Source organism: Cervus elaphus, chromosome 16 (assembly GCF_910594005.1).
Source record: "Cervus elaphus chromosome 16, mCerEla1.1, whole genome shotgun sequence".
Lineage (NCBI taxonomy): Eukaryota > Metazoa > Chordata > Mammalia > Artiodactyla > Cervidae > Cervus > Cervus elaphus.
In genome coordinates this window covers 36245017-36268911 of record NC_057830.1, presented here as the reverse complement: position 1 = coordinate 36268911, position 23895 = coordinate 36245017, and the positions used below count along the sequence as shown (strand labels likewise).

The window sequence follows — 23895 nt, the reverse complement described above, 5'->3', positions numbered from 1 at the left end:
TACTTGCTCACTTTTCCTCATCCTCCAAGTGGGAGTGACGTCTGCCTTGGGAGAGAGCAACAAGATAGCAAGTGGGGGTGCAAACACTCCAGAAATGGGTGCACAGTGGGTATTCTGTGTGTATGAAGACCCTCTTTCCTCCCATCCGTCTGTTGCATTTTTTAAATATTTTTTAATGTGGATAATTTTTTAAAGTCTTTATTGAATTTGTTACAGCATTGTTCCTGTTTTGTGTTTTGGGTTTTTGGCCGCCTGTCATGTGGGATCTTAGTTCCCTGACCAGGGATGAACTTGCAGCCTTTGCATTGGAAGGTGAAGTCCCAACCACTAGACTACCAGGGAAGTCCCTGTTGTACTTTTTTTTAAAACAATGACCTGGATGGGGGTAGTGAGTCCATCTCTTGCATGGCAGCCCTGCAACCATTTGAAACCAGCCATCCCGTCCTCACTTCCCAGGACTCTCATCTCCCTTTAGCCCCAGGGTTGGCCCTCCAGGTTGCCAGGGCTCTGAGTGTCCTGGGATGTTCATCTTAGAACAAACCTTGGGGCCCTAGATCACCAGTTCCATAGATGCAGTTGTTCCCATGCAGAGCCCCGGGGGGGAAATCACCATCCTTATATTAGGGATTTTTCTAGTAACTGCAACAGTGTTAACTTTTTGGCAGCTATTTCATGCTGACATAGCTTAAACCCCACTTTTTAATCCATGCTGTTGCTTAACCACATCTTCCTCATCCCAGATTGGGGAAGATTTTTTTCTCCACATGAAGAACTTCCCATTTAGCCCATTTCACTGGTTGCATTCTGTTCCCCTTGGTATGTCTTCCCTCTCGTGCAGACGTCAGGGATCCTTCAGCCAGAGCCACAATCTCCCCTAATCCTGTGCTGATCTTGGTGCTTCTTGTCTGATAACCACAAACTCCTTAAAGCCAAGTGCAGCGGTATGAACAAGGGCCAATTCGAACAGCCATCGGCTCTCAGGTTAACACAGACGTTTGATCAGTTGTTGGGGAAACCATTTGACCAGTTGTGAATTCACCTGCTTGTCATCTGGCCTCCTCATTCACTTCTCAGGAAAATGGGGAAGAGCTCAAAACCTCCAATGGAGCATGGATTCATCATGGTGTCAAATTTCCCAGCCCAACAACCAACATTTAAGCGTGCACAAAAAGAGAAATGGGATTTGCTGGAGCTGAAAGCTGGGAGAGGTGGAAAAGGCTGAGACTGGGATTCATTGTGGAGAAGTTGGAGAATTTAGTTGATGGTTAATGAGGACAGGGTGTGGCTTTGAAAACTACAACTTTTAGGAAACCAAAGAGAAACAAAAGTTCCTTGAAAGAAGGAGCGAATCTTAACATTCTGTGCTTCTGGGTCTTCCCTGGTGGTCCAGTGGCTAAGACTCCATGTTTCCGGTGCAGGGGGCCAGGGTTTGATCCCTGGTCAGGGAGCTAGATCCCACATGCCCCAACTAAGGGTTCTCCTGCCCCAACTAAAGTTCCCACATGCTGCAATGAAGGTTGAAGATCCTGCCTGCCACAACTAAAACCTGGAGCAGATACATAAATACAATAATTATATATTTTTTAAAAATTCTGTGCTTCCATACACCTTATAGTATGTTGCTATCTTGCAGTACTGGCTGGCCATACCACTCCCAAGAGCAGGTGACATCCAGGGTCAGAGGTGGGCTTGAGGCAAGTGCTCTAGTCTTTGCCCCCATCCTACTCCCAGGTCTCTCCCTGATAAAGCCCTGCAGTGCTGGAACCAGCGTGAGACACCCTTCTCTCCCCAAGTCTGCTGTCAGTGAGGTCACACTGGTAGCTTGAAATCAGAGATGCCAGAAGCATTTACACCAGAGAAATGAGCAAACACAGCAATTGAGCCATCTTTCCTCTGGATTGCTGGTTGTGAAACTCATTTGCATGCTCAGTCACTTAAGTCGTGTCCAACAGGCTACTGCCTGTAGCCCGCCAGGCTCCTCTGTCCATGGGATTTCCCAGGCAAGAATACTGGAGTGGGCTGCCATTGCCATCTCCAGGAGCTCTTCCTAACCCAGAGATGGAACCTGCATCTACTGCATTGGCAGGTGGATTCTCTACCACAGAGTGACCTGGGAAGCCATTGTGAAACTCATACAAAGGATTATCTGAGCCTCTCCTCCTGCCTCCCATCTCTCGCCTGTGCTTCATTGTATGGCCCAAATTCTATTTTCTAAATGAAAATCTGCCTCTCTACGGGGTGGTATGTTGCCACCACCTCCTCTCATTTCCCAACAGTCCTTCAGCACCCTCCTGGCCAGCCTGTATTACGTCACATGATTTCCTGATCTTACTGTGTCCTCTTTTCCTGAGACCCCAGGGGCCCAGAGACAAGCCTTCTTCTGTGATCCTCTGACACCTAGGGGGGACCCCATTAGATCCTGTATCAGATTGTGGCTGCTTTGCTTAATCCTTTTCCATTTTACTGGATGAGTCCCTGCTGGATGGGGACCCTCTTCCCTCTTCTGTTTATCTTCTTATCTCTGGATTCTGGCATGCCTCCTGAAATATAGCAAGGCTGAGAGGGAGAGAGAAAAGAGGGGGAAAGGAAGGGGAAGGAGGGGAAGGGAAAAAGAAGAAAAAGAAGGCAGGAAAAAAGGAAGGGAGGGAGGGGGAGAAAAACCAGCCAGCCCAAATCACTCATGAACTGGCCAGTTAGAAGCAAGTGGAGGGGGATTTCGTGAAGGGTTGGGAAAACAGGGGCGCCCAGAAGTCACCAGGAGGTAAAAAGGCTCTGCCCAGCTGTTGGGCTCAGAGCCCTTGAACTAGTGAGAGAACAGAGGATCTGTGAACAAGAAACGGCAGGTGCTGCAGCTCAGCCAGCCCCCTCGCGCCCCCCGAGAGCCAGCCCCAGCCAGGTGACCCCTGGTCACAAAGTGCTGGCAGGAGAGTGATCCAGAGTGGGTAAGGCGTGCGGAGGTGGCAGGCTGAAAACGCGAAAGAGTCTCAGTAGAGGTTTTTTGAATGACATTGAATTAGAGCTGGCATTAATCACAACCTTCCTGGGTCCTTCCTTTGCAAGGTAGTGGGGAGGGATGCTTGGAGAGGAGGGGAAGGGATTAAACAAGTGATGGATTGGGCTTCCCCAGGGCAAGCAAAATGCCACCACCCAGTAGGAACTGGGGTTTGAACGGGCTTGGGCTGGGGAGGGTCACTGCATGGAGCCAGTAGGGCCCGGCTTCCCAGAAACACAGGCCTGGCTCCCCAAGACTGCAAGGTCATTGCCAATTCGTTAAGTGGCTGTTCTCAGCAGGCCTCTGCAGAGGAAAGGCATGTGTTCCCCATTCTGTTGATGTGGAAACGGCAAGAGGAAGTGACTCAGAGACAGAGTGGAAATAAAGTGCGTGTCTCATGACATTCTGGTCCTCTGCTGGCCTTTCAACTGTGTCCTGGGGGGCCTCCTTCCACGCACAGAACAGAGAGTGGCGCTAAGTGTGAGCAGAAGGTTGGAGGTGGAGGTGATCGTTTCAGGTGCCAAGGTAGATGGAGTGGGTGGGCACTGGTATTGGAGATAGGAAGGGTTGTCCCAACCCCCCGAGCCTTGACTTACTGGCTCTGTTTAATCTTTTATAAGTGGACACTGGTATCGGGTTTCTGGTTCTTTCTTCTGCCAAGTCACACGCATTTTAAGAAATACACGTGCCAGGGAGTCTATCTAAGTAATCTCTGATTTTTCAGAAAATTCTCTAGGGTAGGTAATGTTAGCCTCCTATCCCAAGAAAGGAAACTGAGGTCTAGAGAGGTATCCTTGTCCAGATCACACAGGGGTAAGCAGCAGAGACTGAAGGCCACCACACTGCCTCGTTCTGAGACCCCTCGTGAGTAACGCCCCAGACTCATGCGGCACAGCAGCCCCGAGGGCAGGAGTTTTAAACCAGGCTCACATGAGTCAGGTGTCTGCTCCCTTCCCGATTCTGTGCCATCTTCCTGACTAATGGTGCCCTGTCTCTGCTCCCTGAAATCCAGGGCAGAACTTCCAGTCCTCAACACTTTGCCTTTTACCCTTGGAACTCACAGTGTCACCTCAAGTCTGGTTGCCCAAGAGGTCCAGCTTCAATGTCAGTTGCCAAAGGCTATTACTGTCATCTCATAAATTAATGAACATTGGAAAACCAAACCAAAAAAAAAAAAAAGGTGGAAAGACAAAGAATGAAAGACTGCCCCTGTGCCTCAAATGGAATACATTGAGCTTTATGATGGATTCTCTATAGTGTCCTTATTTTTCTCATTTTGCCAAGGACACAGCAAAATATCACCAAAGGCCATCACCCACCTGCCAGCTGCTGTTTGGAAACTCTGTCCCATCCCAGCCTGACATCTGAAGGTACAAGGGCTGGTTGGTGGCAGAGCCGGACATTTGGTTGGCAGGATGTGATACCACGGGCCCTCTAATCTTTGGCAACCTGGCGGCCTTAATTCTCTGCCCTTACCAGTTGTGTGATCTGAACAAAGTCACCTCACTGGACCTCTCTAACATCACCTATCCTGCAGACTCTTTCTAGAGAATGAAAGATTGCTTACACAAGCTCCCTAACACACAGTATGTATTCAGTAAGATGTAACGTTACCCTGCAACGTCTTCAAAAACAAGAGTATATTTTTCTAACAGAAACAGACTCACAGACTTAGAGAACGAATTCGTGTTTGCCAGGGAAGAGGTTGGGAGGAAGGGATAGTTAGGGAGTTGGGGATGGATGTATGCACAATAGATAGCCAACAAGGACCTACTGTATAGCGTAGGAACCTCTTCTCTATGTTGTGTGGCAGCCTGAATGGGAGGCAGGTTGGGGAGAGAATGGATACATATATATGTATGGCTGAGTCCTTTTACTCTCCACCTGACACTATCACAAAATGGTTGATCAGCTATCGTTGTTCAGTTGCTAAGTCATGTCTGACTCTTTTGGACCCTATAGACTACAGCACATCAGGCTTCCCTGTCCTTCACTATCTGCTGGAGTTTGCTCAAACTCCTGTCCATTGAGCTGGTGATGGTATCTAGCCATCTCACCAGCTATACGCCAATATAAAATAAAAAGTTAAAAATAAATAAATAAATCTCCTAATTTCCCCCCTGCCCCCTTCAGGCAGGTGAATGTCTTGTGTTCAGGAAGAGGGTCCTTTATTTTTTCCCTGGAGTCTCCAGGGACTCAGAGACTGTTCACCTCAGTGCCCTTGGCAGGTCTTGTCCAAGACGTTCTTAGAGCCAATCAAAACTTTTCCTGTTTTAATTTGAGCCCATTTCCTTGTGTTTGTTATTCTTTGACTCTGACTTGGGCAGATCTGGGGGTTGGGAGGCAGGCCGGAGCCCACACTGGCTCACTGCCAGGGTTCTCCCCGGGGTGGTGGGACGGTCTCTGCTCTGCCAGCGCTCACAGGGCCTGGGGCTGGCCGGGACGCAGGGAGAAGGGGTCGCCAGGCTGCGGTCCAGGTCTGGACTGGGGGGCAGGGGTTTTGACTCACACATGGAGAGCCAGAGGATTTTGTGATCATCAAAATCCAGAGGCAAGCTGTCAATGAGAGATTCAAGTTAGCAGGCAAAATCTGGAGGAACAGGCAGGTTGTGTTGTCAGGAAGCATGAGCTAGAGTCAGTGGGTTATTCTCCTGTCTTCCACACTGCGTCCACTGCCGTACGTCGGTAGATTGAAATCAGCCATGGGGGCCTGGGAGAGAAGACCATGCATGAGGCTGAGGGCTGTTTTCTCTAAGACCCCAAAGGCAGATAACTGAGGCTTTGATTATAGAACACCTTTCAGTTACTCAGCTTCAGAGAGTTCAGGAGGGACCCCTTTGGCAGTTCACTGCATATCTGTACTGACAGCTGGTGGTTTCGGATGCCCTTGAGGGAGTTGCCATGTGTCATCAGAGATGTGGTGACCACCTTTCTGGACTGAGGTCTTTTGCCCAGACTCTTAAGACCCTCCAGGACCTGTCATGACCACATCCTAGCTTGGGAAGGGGTTGACACTCTCTAAGCCAGGAGTGTTCAAGACTCTTCACAGACTGGGATGTTCCATGCTGGGCTGACACTTTTTTTTTTTCTTACATGGAGCTTGTGCCAATGTCAGTAGTATCAAGGTACAGAGATTTCCCGTCTACCCCCTGCCCTCAAACAAGCATAGTCACCCTGGTTACCAACATCCGCCACCAGAGTGGTACATTCATTACATTCTGGTCTGTGGCGTATGTTCAATCGCTCAGTCATGTCCAACTCTTTGCAACCCCATGGACTGTAGCCAGCCAGGCTCCTCTGTCCATGGAATTTTCCCATCAAGAATACTGGAATGGGTTACCATTTCCTTCTCCAGGGGATCTTCCTGACCCAGGGATCGAAACTGTGTCTCCTGCTTGGCAGGCAGATTATTTACCACTGAGACACCTGGGAAGCCCAGGTCCTTATTAGTTATCTATTTTATATGTAGTAGTGTGTATATGTCAGTACAAGTCCAATTTATCCCTCCCCTCCCCTTACTCTCTGGCAACCAGAAGTTTGTTCTCTACATCTGTGACTCTATTTCTGTTTCATGAATAAGTTCGCTTGTCACTCCATCCTTCGGCCCCCAACTCCTAGTCTCGGAATGGCCCCCTAAAATCACAGTCTCTTGTTAGAAGGGAGAGATTTCTCTGTAGGAATGGGTTTCGATGAGAACTAAACTTAGTCTAGAACGGAAGTTCCCAACCTAGCCTGAATGTTAGAAACATCCTTGGAAACTTAAAAATACCAATGCCAGGCCTCCCCCAGACCACCTCACTGACAATCTCTGGGCATGGGTCTGGATTTAGACACTCTTAACAGCTTCCCGGGGGATATTAATGCGGAGCCAAGATTGGCATCTCCAGTCTGGTATCAGGCTTCCTTTGCTCCCTTTGAGTATTCCTGCTTTAGACCAGTGATAGTAGACCCTACAGAGCTGTGGTTGGATCAAGAAGCCAGGGCCAATGTTGGTTGAGATTCGGGGTGAACTGAAGATTCCTAGGATGCTTATAGTCCATGTAGATGTCAACCAAACTGTCATCAGAACGGCTGGGTCTTCTAGGGGCCCAGTCACACCCCCTAACCCCCTCGACACCCCTGCCCCAGCAGAAAGACCTCTCAGATTGGGATGCCAGGGCGCCATCTGATATGGTAACAGATGCTCTGGGAGATGATTTTCAGTGGTACCGAGGCTGCCAACCCTGAAACCCAGGCTGGCAGCTGCAGGTGGGTGCGGGCAAAGCCATCAGCCTCCAGATGGCCCTTACCTGGACCCTTTCCTGGCTTCCCCACCCCACTGCCCTCCAGGCTACCCATTTTCTACTTCTGTTTCTTCCCGGCTTCTTCTCCCTTGTCCCTGTTTCTCTCCTGCTATTTTCTACTGTCTTGCTCTTCGCTTTTTCTGCTCAGCTGTGCCTTGGAATCATGCTGGGGCCGCCTCCTCTCACAGCTGCGTTTGCAAAGTATGGGCCCCTTGCCTAGGAGCCAGTGTGGGAGGAGGAAAGTGATGGGGAGAAGGGGCCCCTCACAGAGAGCGCCCGCCTGCACACACCAGGTCCTCTGGCTGGTACCTGGTTGTTCATTCAGACTGCTCCTTTGTGCTTCCACTTCCCCATCCTCCAAGCCGGATGCCTTTAAGGGGTGTCTTCAAGAGTAGGAGGATGTGTGCTTTCTGGGTGCTGCCCCTGGGGGGTGAGGCAGGTGGGCCCACGCCCATCATTTCAGGGCCATCCCTCTGCTGTCTCCGCAGGACTGCGATGTGCTGGTCCTAGCTGCCGTCAGAGAGGATGTCCGGGGTGTCTGAGACCCTGAGCCGAGTGAAGGTGGGCACATTACGTCGGCCTGAAGGCCCCCCAGAGCCCATGGTGGTGGTGCCAGTAGACGTGGAAAAGGAAGATGTGAGGATCCTCAAGGTCTGCTTCTATAGCAACAGCTTCAACCCTGGGAAGAACTTCAAACTGGTTAAATGCACTGTGCAGACCGAGATCCGGGTGAGTGTGGCAGGCGCCACCTGCTCCATCCGTTTGTCCGTCTCTCCCTCACTCTTCCTGGGTGGCTGAGCATCCCTCCTTCAGCCTGACAGCTCTCCTGTATCCACTCCCTGGATGGCGGGGAGGGGTGGGCACCAGAGGGATGCTCTCCTGCAGCTCTGGGCTTCCTCTCCAAGGCTCTGCAGCTCTGGGGGTGGGGGCAGAGTGTGTAGCCTTCCTTCAAACCCTAGGTCATTTGCTCAAGCTTTGATTTATCTCATTTCAACTTGTTCCTGATTTATGACATTTGAGGCTCTGCAAGGGATATATGTGTTCCTTCCAGCCTCAAAGAGTTCACACTCTCATGGAATTGGAATACACAAGTGATTGCATTGAACACAGAACAAGAGTGATTTTCCCAGACATGCCCTGGATGCTTAGAAAAGGGAGGCTTTTAGAGGATGGTAATAAACTAGAGATGCCCTTGACCAGGTGCCTGGTTGCCAGGCCCTTTCTGAGGCTGTACTTCAACTGGTTCACTCTCATCCAGAGTTACGGAATCTGTTTTGCAAATCCAAGTACCCACAGTCACCAGGGCACCTTGACACCAGGAAGCCAATTAACTTTAACCAAATGTATGAGAGCTTCTCATCAGAAGCAGAGCCACAATACACTGATTAATTTTAAATACAACATTTATTGAACAATTCCTATATACATGGGGCTTCCCCGTGGCTCAGATGGTAAAGAATCCGCTTGCAATGCAGGAGACCCAGGTTCAATCCCCAGGTCAGGAAGGTCCCCTGGAGAAGGACATGGCAACCCACTCTAGTATTCTTGCCTGGAGAATCCCATGGACAGAGGAGCCTGGCAGTCTACAGTCCATGGGGTCACAAAGAGTCGGACATAACTAAGCAACTAACACTTTTCTTCCTTTCCTATATACATGCCTGAATCAATCCCTCTACGTTATCTGGTTGAACCTTTGAGGTAGATACAGCAAGGATATCGCTTTCCACTGCTCAGAGTATTCCTTTCTGATGATGCGAAAGTAAGCCAAAGCCAAACTGATTCTCCAGAGCTGGCTTTGCTGGGTTTGTCATTTGAACAAAGGAAGCAGGAGGATCTTGGGAACACTCATCAGATCTGAGAGAGCTGGATAAACCATCTCTAGTCCTGTAATCACCAACCCTGCCATGTCCCGGAAGTCAGCATTTCCCAGACTCGGCAAGCGTCTCTTCCAGTCAACACTGGCAGCAGCCTCTCCACGTCTGTGCATTTGGCTGCCTTCTGCCTATAACAGCACGTGCTGTGCTTCAACACACCGAGCCGAATGTAATTGATTAGGTCGCTGTCTTGGCCTATTGTCACAATTGATTCTGGGTTGGTTCTTCCCTCTGTTTCCTATAACTGATCTGATGAGGGCCTTATCTGCATCTTACGGTTCCAGATATGTGTGTACAATTGTGTCCCGGGAGTAAGTCCTAGGCACTTTCCTCCAAAAGGATGTTTTCAGATCTCCTTCACTCTCTACTTCTTGAGCCTTCCTTTGGGTATATCATCTTTGCAGATAGCTGATGCCATCTACAATAGGGTTTACTAGTTTAATTTCAGAAGGCAACCCAATTTCCATGTTTGGAGCACCTCCTTGCCCTTTGGGGCTGGAACCCAAAGAGCATGTGGTTAGACTAATCAGATTAGGATGTGCTCCGCGGTGTGCATGCGTGCTAAGTTGCTCAGTCGTGTCCAACTCTTTTCAACCCCATGTACTGTAGCCCATGCTCCTATGTCCGTGGGATTTCCCAGGCTGTAATACTTGTGTGGATATCCATCCGCTTCTCTAGGGTACCTTCCCAACCCAGGGATTGAACCCAGAGTTCTTGCATTGCAGACAGACTCTTTACCATCTGAGCCTCCAGGGAAGCCCGTGTTCTGTGGAGGTACGGTGAAAAGGGACCTGAAAGGATAGGTGGATTGAAAGAGGCAGTACTGAAGAGGGCTTTCTAAGAGGAGGACACGGCAAGAACAAAGACAGGGAGGCTGCTGAACAGTGGGTAGTTGGGTTTGGCTGGGGCATGGGTTATATTTAGAAAAGTATCTAGAGTCAAGATCAAAAAGGAAATTTAATAGCGGATAAGAGAGGGCCTAGAATATCAAGCTGAGGAATCTGGGCTCAGACAGGCACTAGAGACACATAGCTTTCAAGCAAGAGAGAGGCTTTCCTGGAGCCATCTTATGTTTTGCTGGGTGCTTAAGGGGAAAAAATACAACAGCCTACAGAAAGGGCAAGGAGACCCGAGCTTAGAAAGAATGGCTCAGGGACTTCCCTGGCCATCCAGTGATGAAGACTTCACCTTCCAATGAAGGGGGTGCAGGTTCAACCCCTGGTCAAGGAGCTAAGATCCCACATGCCTCGTGGCCGAAAAACCAAAACACAAAACAGAAGCACTGTTGTAACACATTCATTAAAGACTTTTAAAATGATCCACATCAATAAATCTTAAGAAAAAATTAAGAATGGCTAGTACTTGAAGTATTATCTGGAGAAGTATGAAAACAGAGGTGGAGAAAGAACAAAGAAAGAAGTGATAGCCTCCTAGGAGTTTACGTCCCAGCCTTCTGATTTTTCCTGTTTCACATCTGTCCTAGAGGCACCATGTCACTTGCTCATTGAAAACAGCCATGTCTTTAAAATCATCTAGACCTTGAGCTTGATACCACTCCACCCTTACTGGTTGTATGGCCTTAGACCCAACACTTTGCCAACCTGGCTCAGTCCCCTCACCTAGGGATTATGCCTGCCTGTAGCCTCATTGTTAAGGATCAGAAATGATAGATGAGAAGCATCCAGAATATAGCAGGAGCTCAGTCCTTGGAAGTTATTGACTGTGTGGATATTATGTCTTTACCCTGCTCAAGAATCTCCAAGGGTTTCTAATTGCCCATAGAATAAAATTAAAATCATCTTTTAGTGTTTATCCATTTATCTGTCATATCTTTAAGTAAAGAAAGATGATCAGATTTGTATTTTGAAACAGTTTGTAGTTTCCTGCAAGGTGTTAGGAAGTGCATTCTGGAGAAGGTTTTTTTATGGTCCAAGGAGTTTGGAGATGCTTGGTTAAATTTCTGAACCAATTCCTTTGTGACAGGACTTCTTAGAATCTTTAATATGCTGTTCTGCATGATGGGTTCTAATAAAGAGCCACAGTAGTGATGCTCTCTTAAGTCAGTCATTTCTTATTTGCCTAAGAAACCCTTTCTCGTATAAGTTAGACCAGTTCTCTAATAAATCATTTAGGGATCTGTTTTCCCTCAACTCCGACCAAAGTACAAAAAGGGTAGGAGAGAGGAAAGGCTGGTGAAAGGCAGAGGAATTAGAAAGCCATGGCTGCAGTGTGGGTGGGATGTGATGAACTAAGAGAGTGGCATAGGTTACAAAGACAAGCCGACAGACCCAAGTGCATCTAGACAGGCAGAGTCAATAGAACTTGATGATTAACTTGATGTAGAGAGGAAGAGAAAGAAAGGAAAGAAGGATGACTCAAGCTTTTGCTTGGGCACTGAATGGGCGTTGGTACCATTCACTGAGATACCAACAGAGAAAGGAATGACGTTCTGAGATTTCAGCTTTATGAATGTTCTGTTTAGCATCTTTCTGAAACACTCTCATAGAGGAGCATGGACTTGGAGCTGAGGAGGGAGAAAGGCCCTAGAGATGAGGATTTGGGAGTCGTTATGCAGTGGATATCACATGAATAGGTAGGATCACCCATGGAGAATGAGAAGAGCAAAAGAACAGTTCTAAGTAGGAAACCTTGGGCAATCAACTTCTAAGGGGCTGATAAAGAGGGGCAAATGAAGGAAAAAAGAAGAATCATCCAGAGGAAGATGAAAAGAACCAAGAAAGCAGGAAGGAGAGACAAAAGCAGAAGAAACTTTGAAGAAAGAGTGGTTAGCTGTGTCAGATTCTCAGAAAGGTCAAGTCAGATAAGGCTAAAAATAGACTCATTGACTTCACCAGCAGGTGCTATAATGCCCTTTTTCTGATCAGTTTCAATGAAAAGATGGGGGAAGAAGCCGTTGTGCAGTCAGTTGTAGAGCAGAGACAGTGAATATTACCATTCCAGAGAGGCTTTGCTCATGTAAGGAAGGAAAGAGGAAAGGGCAAGAGGAACAGTGTTACTGGCAAAGGAAAGAGCTTTTGCTAAGATCCTCAAGTGACCAATACACCTGTCAGTTTTAAGGCTAAAGGATTTCCAAGGTTGACTAGTTAAACCATGTCAACAATTTTGGATTTTACCCCATCTTCCATGGAGAGCTACTGATACAGTTTAAATATGTGAGTGACATGAGATTGTGTTTTTAGAAGATCACTTGGGTTACACAGTGGAAAATAGATTGGAGAGGGCAAGAACGGGTGTGAGAAGATGTTGGGGACTGTTGTGATGATCCAGATAAGCAATGATGGTAGTTTAGATTAAGACTGTAGCCATGGAGGTGATGGTTGTGGTCGTGATGGTGATGGTAACTTGATAGGGTTGATGGTGCTTGTGGTGGTGATAATGGTGCCGGTGGTAATGACGGTGATGATGTAATGATGACGTTTACGGTGATGGTGATGACAGTGATGATGGTGGCAGTAGTAGTGATGATGATGGCGGTGGTGATGGTGAGGACCGATGATGATGATGATAATGCTGATGGTATTGATGGTAGTGGTGATGACGGTGTTATGGTGATGATGGTGGCGATGATGATGGTGGCGATGATGATGGTGTTATGGTGATGATGGCGATGATGATGGTGGAGATGATGATAATGTTGATGGTATTGATGGTAGTGATGATGATGATGGTGTTATGATGATGGTAGTGATGGTGATGACGGTGGTAGAGATGTAATAGTGGTACTGCTTATGGTGGTGGTGATGATAATAGCAACTAGCACTTCTGAAACTGCATCATAAGCATTATCTCATCAACTTCTCAGAAGAAACCTATGAAGTATATATGACTATTATCTCCATTCTCTGTATACAGAAATAAGGTTCAGAGGTTTTAAGCAAATTGCTAATAAGTGGTGGAAGCTGTTTTCAAACCCAGGCAATCCACTTCCAGAGCCTGCACTCTTAATCACCATGGCCTGTGGAGAGAAGTGATTGTAACCCAGAAAATTTAAGAGATGAACATGAAAGGTTTTGCTAATGAACCAGAGATGTAGGAACAAAGAAGGTGTCAAGAACAGCTGCCCTAGTTCAGGTGGTCAGGGTCCCACTCCCTAAGGTGAAAGACACTTGAAGAGAAACTGGTTGGAGACTGGGGAGATCACAGAACCAGCTGTGGACTGTTGAGTGCAAGTGGGATGCTCTGACATTTTCATGTTATGTTATATATGTGAAAATGTTGAGTAGACTGTTTGATACGTAATTCTGGAGGAAACACTGGGCTGGAGATAGACACTTGGATCTCGTCAGCCTCTGGGTGGTGGTTAAAGCCATGAATGTGGGTAAAATCATCAATGAAGAAGTCCTGAATATTTTCATCATCCATTCCACAAGGATGTGTTGAGTGCCCCCATGTACCTGGCACCATGCCAGTTATGGCCTGGAAGTAAAACGAAACCCCCAAACACAAATATAATCCCTGCTTTCAATGGGCTTTCAGGCCAAGGACCCACCATAATGAATGACATTGACCTCCACCGATGAATGAACCTTTACAAATGGAGACAAGTGCTCTGACAGGAAGACAGAAATTCTGTGGAAGTACAGAGTACAAAAGAGCTCGGTCTAAACATCAAGGAACTGTTTAGCTATTCATGGCCTGTTTGTAGATGCTGTGTTCCAGTCATGTAGATCCAGACCAGTTTCCCTGCCCAAGAATCTCCTGGACTGGCCCCTCCCACCCTCTGCTTCCAGTATTTCTTTCCCCAGCTGGGCTTCATCCTCTGATGGATTATTCTCCTTGCAGCTCTGTATCTTCTTTCACCATCTTCTCTGCGTCAAAGTACTGCCAGTCCTTTCAAGCTTGCCAAGCACTTGTCCTTCCACCAGAACACTCCAGAAATTCTGACCTCCAAATAGTGGAGGTGTCAGAAGTGTGTCTGATGGAATAGAAGCCATGGGGAACGGCCCTGGCACAGCCCACTTGGCAACACATTTCCAAAACATAGTTACTCCATGTGTACTTTCTGGTCTCGTGCTTTCCCCTTTTTTCTCAGCCTCTTTCTACATAAATACAGTTGCCTCGAGATGTTTTCTCTAGGTTGTTAAAAGCTTTGTAAATAAGCCCCGGCCCCTGTGTTTAGGACCCAACAGAAATTAGACAGGTGTTGGAGAGAGTGGAGCAACGTGCTGAATGAGAAATGGAGTTCTCTCCTCTTGATTTCCTGTTTCCCTTTTGTTTGATATTCATAGGAAATTGTGTGTAGGGAGAGCTCTGGAGCAAGTGGAGGCTTCTATCATCCTATATTTTTCTAACATGCTAATTTGCTTGTCTGGGAAAGAGGTTAAGATAACACTTTGCAAACAACCAGCTGAGTGCCACCCAGACGTGCCCACACAGGGCGTCTCTCTTTGACTCTTAAGCCTCTCCTTTCTCTCTCTCTCCCGCCTCCCTCTCCCTCCTCTTTTCTCCTTCTCCTCTCTTTCTTTAGGGTAGGTTGACCATATGTCCCGGTTGTATGGGAGAGTCCTTCTTTCCTCGCACTGTCCAGGGATGAATATGAACAGTACCCCTGCCAATCTCGAGAGCATCATGATTCGGAGGATAAATCACCTACGGCTAAGTGCCGTTCTCACTCCTCTCTACATAACACACTGATTGGCTGGTTGGTGGTGTTTTCTCTCCCCTGCTGACACCAGCTGACCCACACCCCACGTGGACCCATCTCTCTCCATCAGTGGACCATCTGTGTCTCACACAGGAGGGCCTTAAGCAGAAAATGAGGCACTTGTCTGTGACACGCTGTGGTTCCAAGGATGTCAGCAGAGCCCCCACATTAAAACCCTCTCCCTCAGCCAGCCTCTGTTGTGCTGAAAAGCCATGATCAAGATCTGTCCTTGGGACTTCCCTGGGGGTCCAGTGGTTAAGAGTCTGTGCTTCCACTGCAAGAGGAGCGGGTTCACTCTCTGGTCGGGGAACTAAGATCCTGTATGACGTGTACAAAAGAAGACAGACAAACAAACAAAAAGATCCATCCTTACTTAGTCCTGAAGCATCACCCTCCTTAGAATCCACATCGACATCCCTGGGAGGGTTAGAGACAGAGCCATCCTGTGTCCTTTCCCGGCTGGTCCAGTTCTGTCCCCTCCCCGCTACAGCAGGGATTCCAGACTGCGGGGCGGCCAGTAGAGGCCACTCACCTGGTGTGTGAGGAGGGCACAGTCCAGTCCCAAAGGCAGCCTGCTGTATTCCCGCTTGGACTCACTGCTCTCCCTGTAGATTCAGTGGTCTTACAGTACATCCCAGAATATTCCCAGAGAGGCAGATCTCAGCTGCCACCCATTGTCCCTGCCCTATCTTGTCAGACATTCATCCCAGTTACTCTTGGGTTTAAACCTATCGCTTAACCAGACACAGGATATTATGGCTTGAACATGTGCCCCCTACCCCCCGAGGTGGCTCAGTGGTAAAGAACCCACCCTGCCAATGCAGGAGACATGGATTTGATCCCTGGGTTGGGAAGATCCCCTGGAGAAGGGAATGGCATTCCACTCGTCTTCTTGCCTGGAGAATCCCCATGGACAGAGGAGCCCAGTGGGCTACAGTCCACGGTGGTCACAAAGAGTCAGACATGACTGAGTGACTGAGCAGACACGCCCCCTCCAAAATCCGTATGTTGAAGTCCTGACTCCCAGTGCAGTGGTATTACCAGCTGGGCTTGAGGTCGTGACCTTTGAGCTCCCATGAGGTCTTAGTGTCCTGAGAAGAAGGTGAAGAGACCAGAGCTCTGTCCCCCGCCGTGTGAGGACACAGCCAGAGAGCGGCTCTCTGCAAGCCAGGAAGACAATGCCCACCAAGAACTGGGTCTGGCAACACCTTGACCTTGGACTTCTCAGCCTCTCCAACCCTGAGGAGCACATGTTGGCATGTAACCCACCCAGTCTGTGGTCCCGTGTTAGAGTAGCCTCAGCAGACACAGGACCAGCAGCTCCTTGTGGTCAGAGGAGGATCTACAGGCCACAGTTCATGGGCTCAGGTTGTTTCCAGAACAATCCAAGCTGCCCTTATCATGTGTCTCTGGGGGCAAAACCATGAGACTGAGGGGTAAGAGGAAAGGAATTCGTGTCCTGGGAAGCTGCTGTTGCTAAGAGGAAGGTTACCCTAAAGAGCCGCACAAGACCAGCCCCCCATGCATAAGACCAGTCCCTGGAAACCCGAGACAAGGGGTTCAGCCAGGAAACCACAGATCAACACCACAGAGACACAATGGGACAACAAAAGGTACATTAGCAAGGACCTCCTCCTTTCAGCACGCTCTCCCCATTTCCTGTGTGTGCTTGGCAGGCCAGCCCACCCGCCTCCGACGCCCACAGAGGTGAGCGCGAGGCAGCTGTGCAGACCTCTGGGCCCCTTTGTTCACTGCGCACCCAGATTCATGACGTCCACAAATTAGCAGTCAGGTGCTGGTGCTCACATTTCTATTTTTAAACGGCAGTCGCATCACTGAATGTCCTTGTTAGGTACAGGCTTTTAGCACATCCAAGTGAATGCTTTCAGAGTGATAAATCATGTTAACTTTTATTATTTTGCTCTTCAGGCACTTTTTAAAAATGATCCCTTTAGGTGTGTGGAGAACTCAGAACTCATCCTGCTGTTGTTATTTGTTTCCTAGAGCTGCTGTTGTAAATTACCATGTCCTTGTGGATTAAAACACAAAACTGTCTTCTCGAATGGTTCCCAAGACTGGAAGTCCTATATCAAGGGGTCCCAGGACTGGGCTCCCTCGGAGGCTCTAGGAGGGAATCCTTCTTTGCATCTTCCAGCTTCTGGCCGCTCCAGACTTCCTTGGCTTGTGGGCTTATGGTTGCATCACTGCACTCTTTGCCTTCATCTTCACGTTCCATTCTCTTCTCTCTCTGTTTCACTCCTTTGTGTGTCTTTTATAAGGACACTAGTCATTGGATTTAAGAGCCACCCTCCACCCCAGATAATCCAGAATGATCTCATCTTGAGATCCTGAACTTGATGACATCAGCAGAGACCCTTTTTCCAAATGAAGTCATGATCACAGCTTCCAGGACACCCAGACTCATCTTCAGGGGGCCACCATTTAAGCCCTCAGTGGGATCACAATGGCAGATGCTGGTACCCTCGTCCAGGAGCCCATAGGCCTGTGTACATAGTACACAGGAGGGTGTGAGTACTTTGCACACCTTTGCACACCTTTGCACATCCACACTGACACAAGGCCAAGTGTCAGAAAGTGACCACAGGCTAATGAAGGCCTATCACTTTGCCCTGCCTTCTCCTGGGACTCTCAGTTGCTGGCCGGCTGTGGGCTGTCCCCACCCCAGCCCGATTCCCATGACAGTCAGCCCAGGTGACACCATAGGCTGGTCCCTTGTCACTCCACAAGTGACCTCATCCAGTCACAGAGCTTGAAATTCTGATTTTACCCAGTGGTGCCTAAATGGGTAACGCTGGCTCCAGCCTCCTCCCATGACCCCAGGCCATAGGTACACCTGCCTGCCCGCCACCTCCACTGGCTGCCCACCTCCGTGTGAAGAAACAGCTCGGAATCCTCTCCTGAAACTCAGCTTCTCCTCCAGTCTTTCCAGCTCCACCAACTGCAGCTCTGTTCTTTCATTGACCATGTCTCCAGCTGTCAACATCCGAGTCCTCCTTGAATTCTTTCTTTCTCTGTCACAATCTGCACTTCATGCATTAGGAGATCCTATCTGCTCGACTATTAAAACATATCCAGACTCTGAGCACTTCCTCCTCAGCACCTCCACTGCGTCTTCCCTGGCCCAGGCCGACAGCATCTCTTACATAGAATAATGCGTTCACCTCCTTACTGCCTCTGCCTGTATCCCCGTGTGCTCCATTCCACAGGTAGCAGACACGGTGAATTTTTCAAACACACGTCAGTTAGAGGGATATAGTTAAGGTATACCTTTGGTCATATCACTGCTCTGCTTTAAACTCTTTGGTGCCTACCTTCCTCACCCAAGGTAAAATCCAAAGTGCTTGCCTTGACCTGCAACAGGGCCTGCAGGCCAAATATGGCTCACTACCTGTTTTTGTTAACAAATTTGGGGATGGGGGGGAGCCTAACCACACTGGTTTGTGTATTATTTCTGGTGCATTTGAGCTACAATAGCAGAAGTGAATCGTTGCAACAGAAACCATCTGGCCACAAAACCTGAAGTATTTGCTATCTGACCCCTTACAGGAAAAGTCTGCTGAGCTCTGGCCTGGCCTTCTGACCTTTTCTCCCATCATCTCTTCTGTGCCTTCCCCACCTCAGCCCCACTGGCCTCTTTACAGTTCCCCAAATGTGCCAAGCACACAGAACTTCATAAATGCTCCCCTTGGGGACTCAGTACATCTGGTCCCTTTGCCTGGAAGATCCTTCCCCCACAAGGCCATCCCTCTCTCCCTGGCTTCCTTCAGAGATCCATTCAAATGCCCCCTTATCAGAGAGAACTTTGCTGGCCACTCCACATAGAATGGCTCAGATGTTAAAGAATCTGCCTACAATGGAGGAGATCAAACCCAGGTTTGATCCCTGGTTTGGGAAGATCCCCTGGAAAAGGAAATGCAATCCACTCCAGTATTCTTGCCAGGGAAATCCCATGGACAGAGGAAACTGGCAGGCCACGATCCATGGGGTCGCAAAGAGTTGGACACAGCTGAGCACACGTGAACACACCACATAGAATAGCAGCCTCTCCTGACCGCCATTCTGGTGCCCTGCCTTCTTTGTTTGTCTTCCTGGTATTTATTAGGACCTATGATATTATTATGCTTATTTGTTTATTGTTAACCCTCCTCCCAACAGAAAATAAGCTCCATGAGAGAGCAAGCTTTTGTTTTCCCAGTTTGCTGAATTGAGTAGTTACCTAATGATGGATGGATGGATGGATGAACTCCAGTTATAAAGTCAACAGAGACTGGCTGGAATTCCATGTCTCAGCTCTAGATTCCAGCAAGGGAGAGAGAGTTTTGGACTAACCTGGTATGTACAGAGGGCAGTGTCTGGGGTCAGTGGCATTGAATGCCAAGAGATGCTGTGATTAGGGCAGGCAGAGGAGTTCATATAACCACTACTACTGTCTTCCCAGATGAGGCAGACAAGCTAAGTCACCAGGGAAATTGAAAGTATCAGTTTTCCAAGTCACATCCCAAATTCACTGCATTGAAATCTCAGGGGTGCTGGGACTGGTCACTGCCCCTAAGTACCCACTTCTGCCTGCAGGCTGCCCACCTAGCTCACGTGCCCTGGAGAAGGATTATCAACCATCACCCAGGTGGGGCGGAGCTCAGGCTACAGAGTCATGATAGTGGATCTGAGAGCTCACAGGATACTCAGAGTCTTGGAGGGTCTGTGAAAAAGTGACAAGAGTACGTGGGATGGGGTGGGGTGTAGGTGGGTTTCATGGGGTTGGAGGTGGCGCCACTGTGCTCCCACTTCCTAATCTGAGCCCTAGAAAGGTTGTATGGTGCCTGCCTCTTGTCAGCCTCTAAACAGAGGTGGCTTCCTGGAAAGCCAGGACTGTGTCTTATTCACCATTGTCTCCCAGTGGCTACTTCGTGCCTGACAGAAAGCAGACACTCAGATGTCTGTAGAATAAATGGATGAATGAGTGCATGAGCTGAGCCTATAGTCCACAAAGGAGACCAGGAATCTCCTACATCACTTGATGTAAAGACAAGGAGGAAGTTGACCTCAAGGAAGCTTGGCCTTCATAAATGATGAAGTGTAGGAGAGTTAATAGAATTTCAGCTGGCTTAAAATAGAATTTCCTGTATACTCCTGGGCCAGTCACTTGACCTCCCAGGCTCGCAGTTTCTTCATTTAAAAATTGAATCAAATTAAGTGATCTCTAAATTTACTTAAGACTCTAGAATTCCGGTCTAAGTTTTATGAGCTTATTAATGTCTGAATATTTGAATATCTGTGGAGTTGTAGATTGTACTGCTGTGGTTGCATCAGTGAGGTTTGCTTTTGCATATGAGCTTACAGGATCCAGAAGGCAAAATCGTTGTTCAACTTAACTTTCATCAAGACCTGAGTGAGTTTGGCCATTGTTTTTCTCTGACCCTGTGACATTTGCTATCCAGTCAGCATTTTAATTTTAGAGTTATATTGCACAGGGAGTTTGTGTATCTCTTAAGAGCTGATCCTATAAGTTAGGGAGGAGGTCACTACCGGGTAGCATGTGAGCCAAGCATGTAGGCAAAAGTTACCATTTGTCTCGAATTGGAAGCTGATGTCTGCTCTTATTATTTCACTGTGGATTTTTTATGCCTCATCTGCTAAATTAAGCCTAATATAATAGCCAGATTTAGACATTTATTTTCAAAGTTTTTTACAAGTATAATATGAGTATATGAAAGACAAACATGAATGGAAAACTATAAATCGTTATCTCTCATGAATATAGAGGCAAAAACACTCAACAAAATATTAGAAAATTGAATCCAACGATATGTAGAATGGAATACACGTTCATTCAATAATAGTACTTGCTGTTGTTGTTGCTATTTTTTAGTCGCTAAGTCATGTCTGACTCTTTTGTGACCCCTTGGGCTGTAGCCACCAGGCTACCCTGTCCATGGGATTCTCCAGACAAAAGTACTGGAGTGGGTTGCCATGTCCTTCTCCAGGGGATTTTCCTGATCCAGGTATCGAACCTGCATCTTCTGCTTGGCAGGCAAATTCTTTACCGCTGAGCCACCAGGGTTTGTATAGATATATAAGTATATGTACTACACCTCCCATTTATAATAGAAGTTGTTTCCAAAAGTGATTACAAGCTCTTTATACAATTTTACAAACTAGCACATAAACCCTATGTGTCCTCCCATCACTTTCATGGTCCTTTTCAAACTATTTGGATTGGTGGCTTATGGCGGGGCTTTTGCTGTTTTTATAACTGCTACAGTGAGTTTCTTTGTATACAGAATATTTCTGGGGTTTGAATCAGTTCATCAGTTTATGCTTTGGCCACTGTAACCGCATGGCCACCATAACGACATGGCCGCTATAACAACATAACACAGGCCGCAGGGCTTAAACAACAGAGATTTGTTACTCCCAGTTCTGGAAGCTGGGAATCCAAGACCAGGGTGCCAGGAGGGCTGGGTTCTGGTGAGAGCCCTCCTCCTGGCTTGCAGACGGCCACTTGTTGCTGTCCTCACATGACAGAGAAAATGTCCATCACCCTTGTGTCACTAGTCTCCTACGTGAGGGTTCCAGTGTCATGACTTATTCACCTCTCAAAGGCTTCACTTCTAGACTCCATCCCATTGAGTATTAAGGCTTCAGAATATGCATTTGGGGGTACCAGCTGTCAGTCTATAGCACACTTCCAGGTATAGAACTAAATCCAAGATATAAGCACATTTCGTATTCTTGATGTTATGTGGTGCTCATTCAGTCGTGTCCAACACTTTATGACCCCATGGACTGTAGCCCACCAGGCTCCTCTGTCCATGGGATTTCCCAGGCAAGAATGCTGGAATGGTTGCCATTTCTTCCTCCAGGGGATCGTCCCGACTGAATCTGCATCTCCTGCATTGGCAGGTGGATTCTTTACTGCTGAGTCACCTGGGAAACCCTTCAGATTCTTGATACAATACAGATATTCCTATCTATCTTTGCACTAGCATGGGACTCCCCGGGGACAGGACTTTCTCTCATTCTCTGCTGTATCCACAGCACCTAGAAGGGAGCCTGATGCAAGAGTATGTTAATTATTGACTGCATAGATGAGAATCATTGAGAGGTTTTCTTGTGTAATTTTTGGTATCAATACATGCAGAAGAAAACAGTACCAAATAGATGAGTTGGCAGCTCACCCTGAGGGCTGTTCCACATCTCCTGGGACCTGGCATTTGGAAACATGTAGGGGCCTTCTTTTTTGCTTGTCACGTTGTCATCATTGTCAGAATGACGGGGGCAAGGCTTTCCATCGGCTGCAGCCGTGGGTGCCGCATGGCACCACACAGCAAAGAATCATCTGGCCCCAAATGCCAGCGCCTGTTAGGACTCACTGATGTGAGTTATGGGGAATTATGGTGAGATGAACAACCGGGAACCCATCGCCCCATGCGAGAATAAAGCTTCATCAGTCACACTGACGTGAACTCGTTCTAAGGCAGACACTATATGCCACACAAACCACCGAGTCACGACTTCAGGAGATGTTTTGGTAGGAAGACTTTTTTCTTTTTTTTCCTTTTTTTAAAATTTATTTATTTATTTCATTTATTTGTATTAGTTGGAGGCTAATTACTTTACAATATTGTAGTGGTTTTTGCCATACATTGACATGAATCAGCCATGGATTTACATGTGTTCCCCATCCCGATCCCCACTCCCACCTTCCTCCCCATCCCATCCCTCTGGGTGGAAGACTTTTTTCAAAGAAGAACATGAGGGACTTCCCTGGTGGTCCACCGGTGAAGGATCCGCCTGCCATTGCAGGGGACAAGTGGGTTCGATCCCTGGTTCCGGAAGCTCCCACATGCTATGGAGCAACTAAGCCTGTGCTCTACAATAAGAGAAGCCACTCCAATAAGCTCGTGCCTCTCAACAAAGAGTAGCCCCCATTCACTGCATGCAGTGAGAGTCTGCGTGTAGCAATGAAGACCCAGTGCTGCCAAAAATAAATAAATGAACAAATGAAAAAAAATTAATATTTACAGAAATAAGAAAGAAAAAAAGAAGTACATGAAGTCCTCCTGGTTCTGTCATAATGGATTATTTCATTCCTCCTCCCTTCTATTAATAAATCTCAGCTTAGCAGCCAGAGTCTTTCCTTGGGGTTTATTAGTAAATCCAAACATTTGACAGAACAGTCTTATTCTTAACAGAATATTTTCCAGAGACACCTCTTACGTTCTGTACAAGTCATTTAAAAAGAAGTCCTTTTCCACCTATTTCTGCACTTTCTCAGAACTTCACTTCCCATCTCCATGTGTGGCTGAAGGGGAATAGAGGAAGCCTGCTATCAGGAGCTTTGCCCTGGGAATGCAAAGCCCTTTGTGGCTTTCTTGCTCTAGGCAGGAGGAAGTCATTTTTCTCTGCATTATTTCTTCTCCACGGCCATCACCTGACATCCTCTGAGGCTCATTCATCGTTGTCAGCCACCTGCTCCCACCAGGACTGGCTTCAGCTTGGAAACGGTCTCAGATCCTTTTACCAGAGACAGCTTTCCTTAGCCACTTGGGCCCCTTCGATGGAGCTGATGAGCTGTTACCCGAAGTTACTGGTAACCATGGCTCTCTCCTTCACTCTCAGCCTCTACTCAGACAGTTTCTCCATGGTCCATTTCCCAGGGCGCCAGCTCCCTCTCAGGCTGGGAGAGTCAGAGGAGCCTCTGGTCAGACAACTTTAGACTCTATTTCAGGCTCTCAAATTTTATGTCTCAGCTATAGACTTCTTGGGGATCTTCCTGATGGCTCAGTGGTAAAGAATCTGCCTGCAGGCGGCACGGGTTCTATCCCTGGGTTGGGAAGATCCCCTGGAGAAGGAAATGGCAACCCACTCCAGTATTCTTTCCTGGGAAACGCTATGAACAAAGGAGCCTGGCGTGCTACAGTCCATGGGGTTTCAGAAGAGTTGGACATGACTTAGTGATGAAAACAACAACAAAATAGACTTCTTGAGTTCATTAATCCAACTCCCAGGATAACTTGACCTTGAGCCAAGCTTGTCTCTTCTCCTTTGCCCACCCAC

General features: G+C 47.7%; 1 protein-coding gene across 5 annotated transcripts in view; it reads left to right on the top strand.

Moving 5' to 3' along the window:
• Window positions 1–23895, top strand: part of PTK2B (protein tyrosine kinase 2 beta) — a 133571-nt gene that overhangs the window by 61704 nt on the left and 47972 nt on the right. For all 5 annotated transcript variants that reach the window (XM_043927576.1, XM_043927575.1, XM_043927573.1 and 2 more), the window contains exon 2: window positions 7764–8004. In XM_043927576.1, coding sequence (XP_043783511.1) covers window positions 7801–8004 — 204 coding nt within the window. In that variant the 5' untranslated portion in view covers window positions 7764–7800. The remainder of the gene's footprint in view (window positions 1–7763; window positions 8005–23895) is intronic.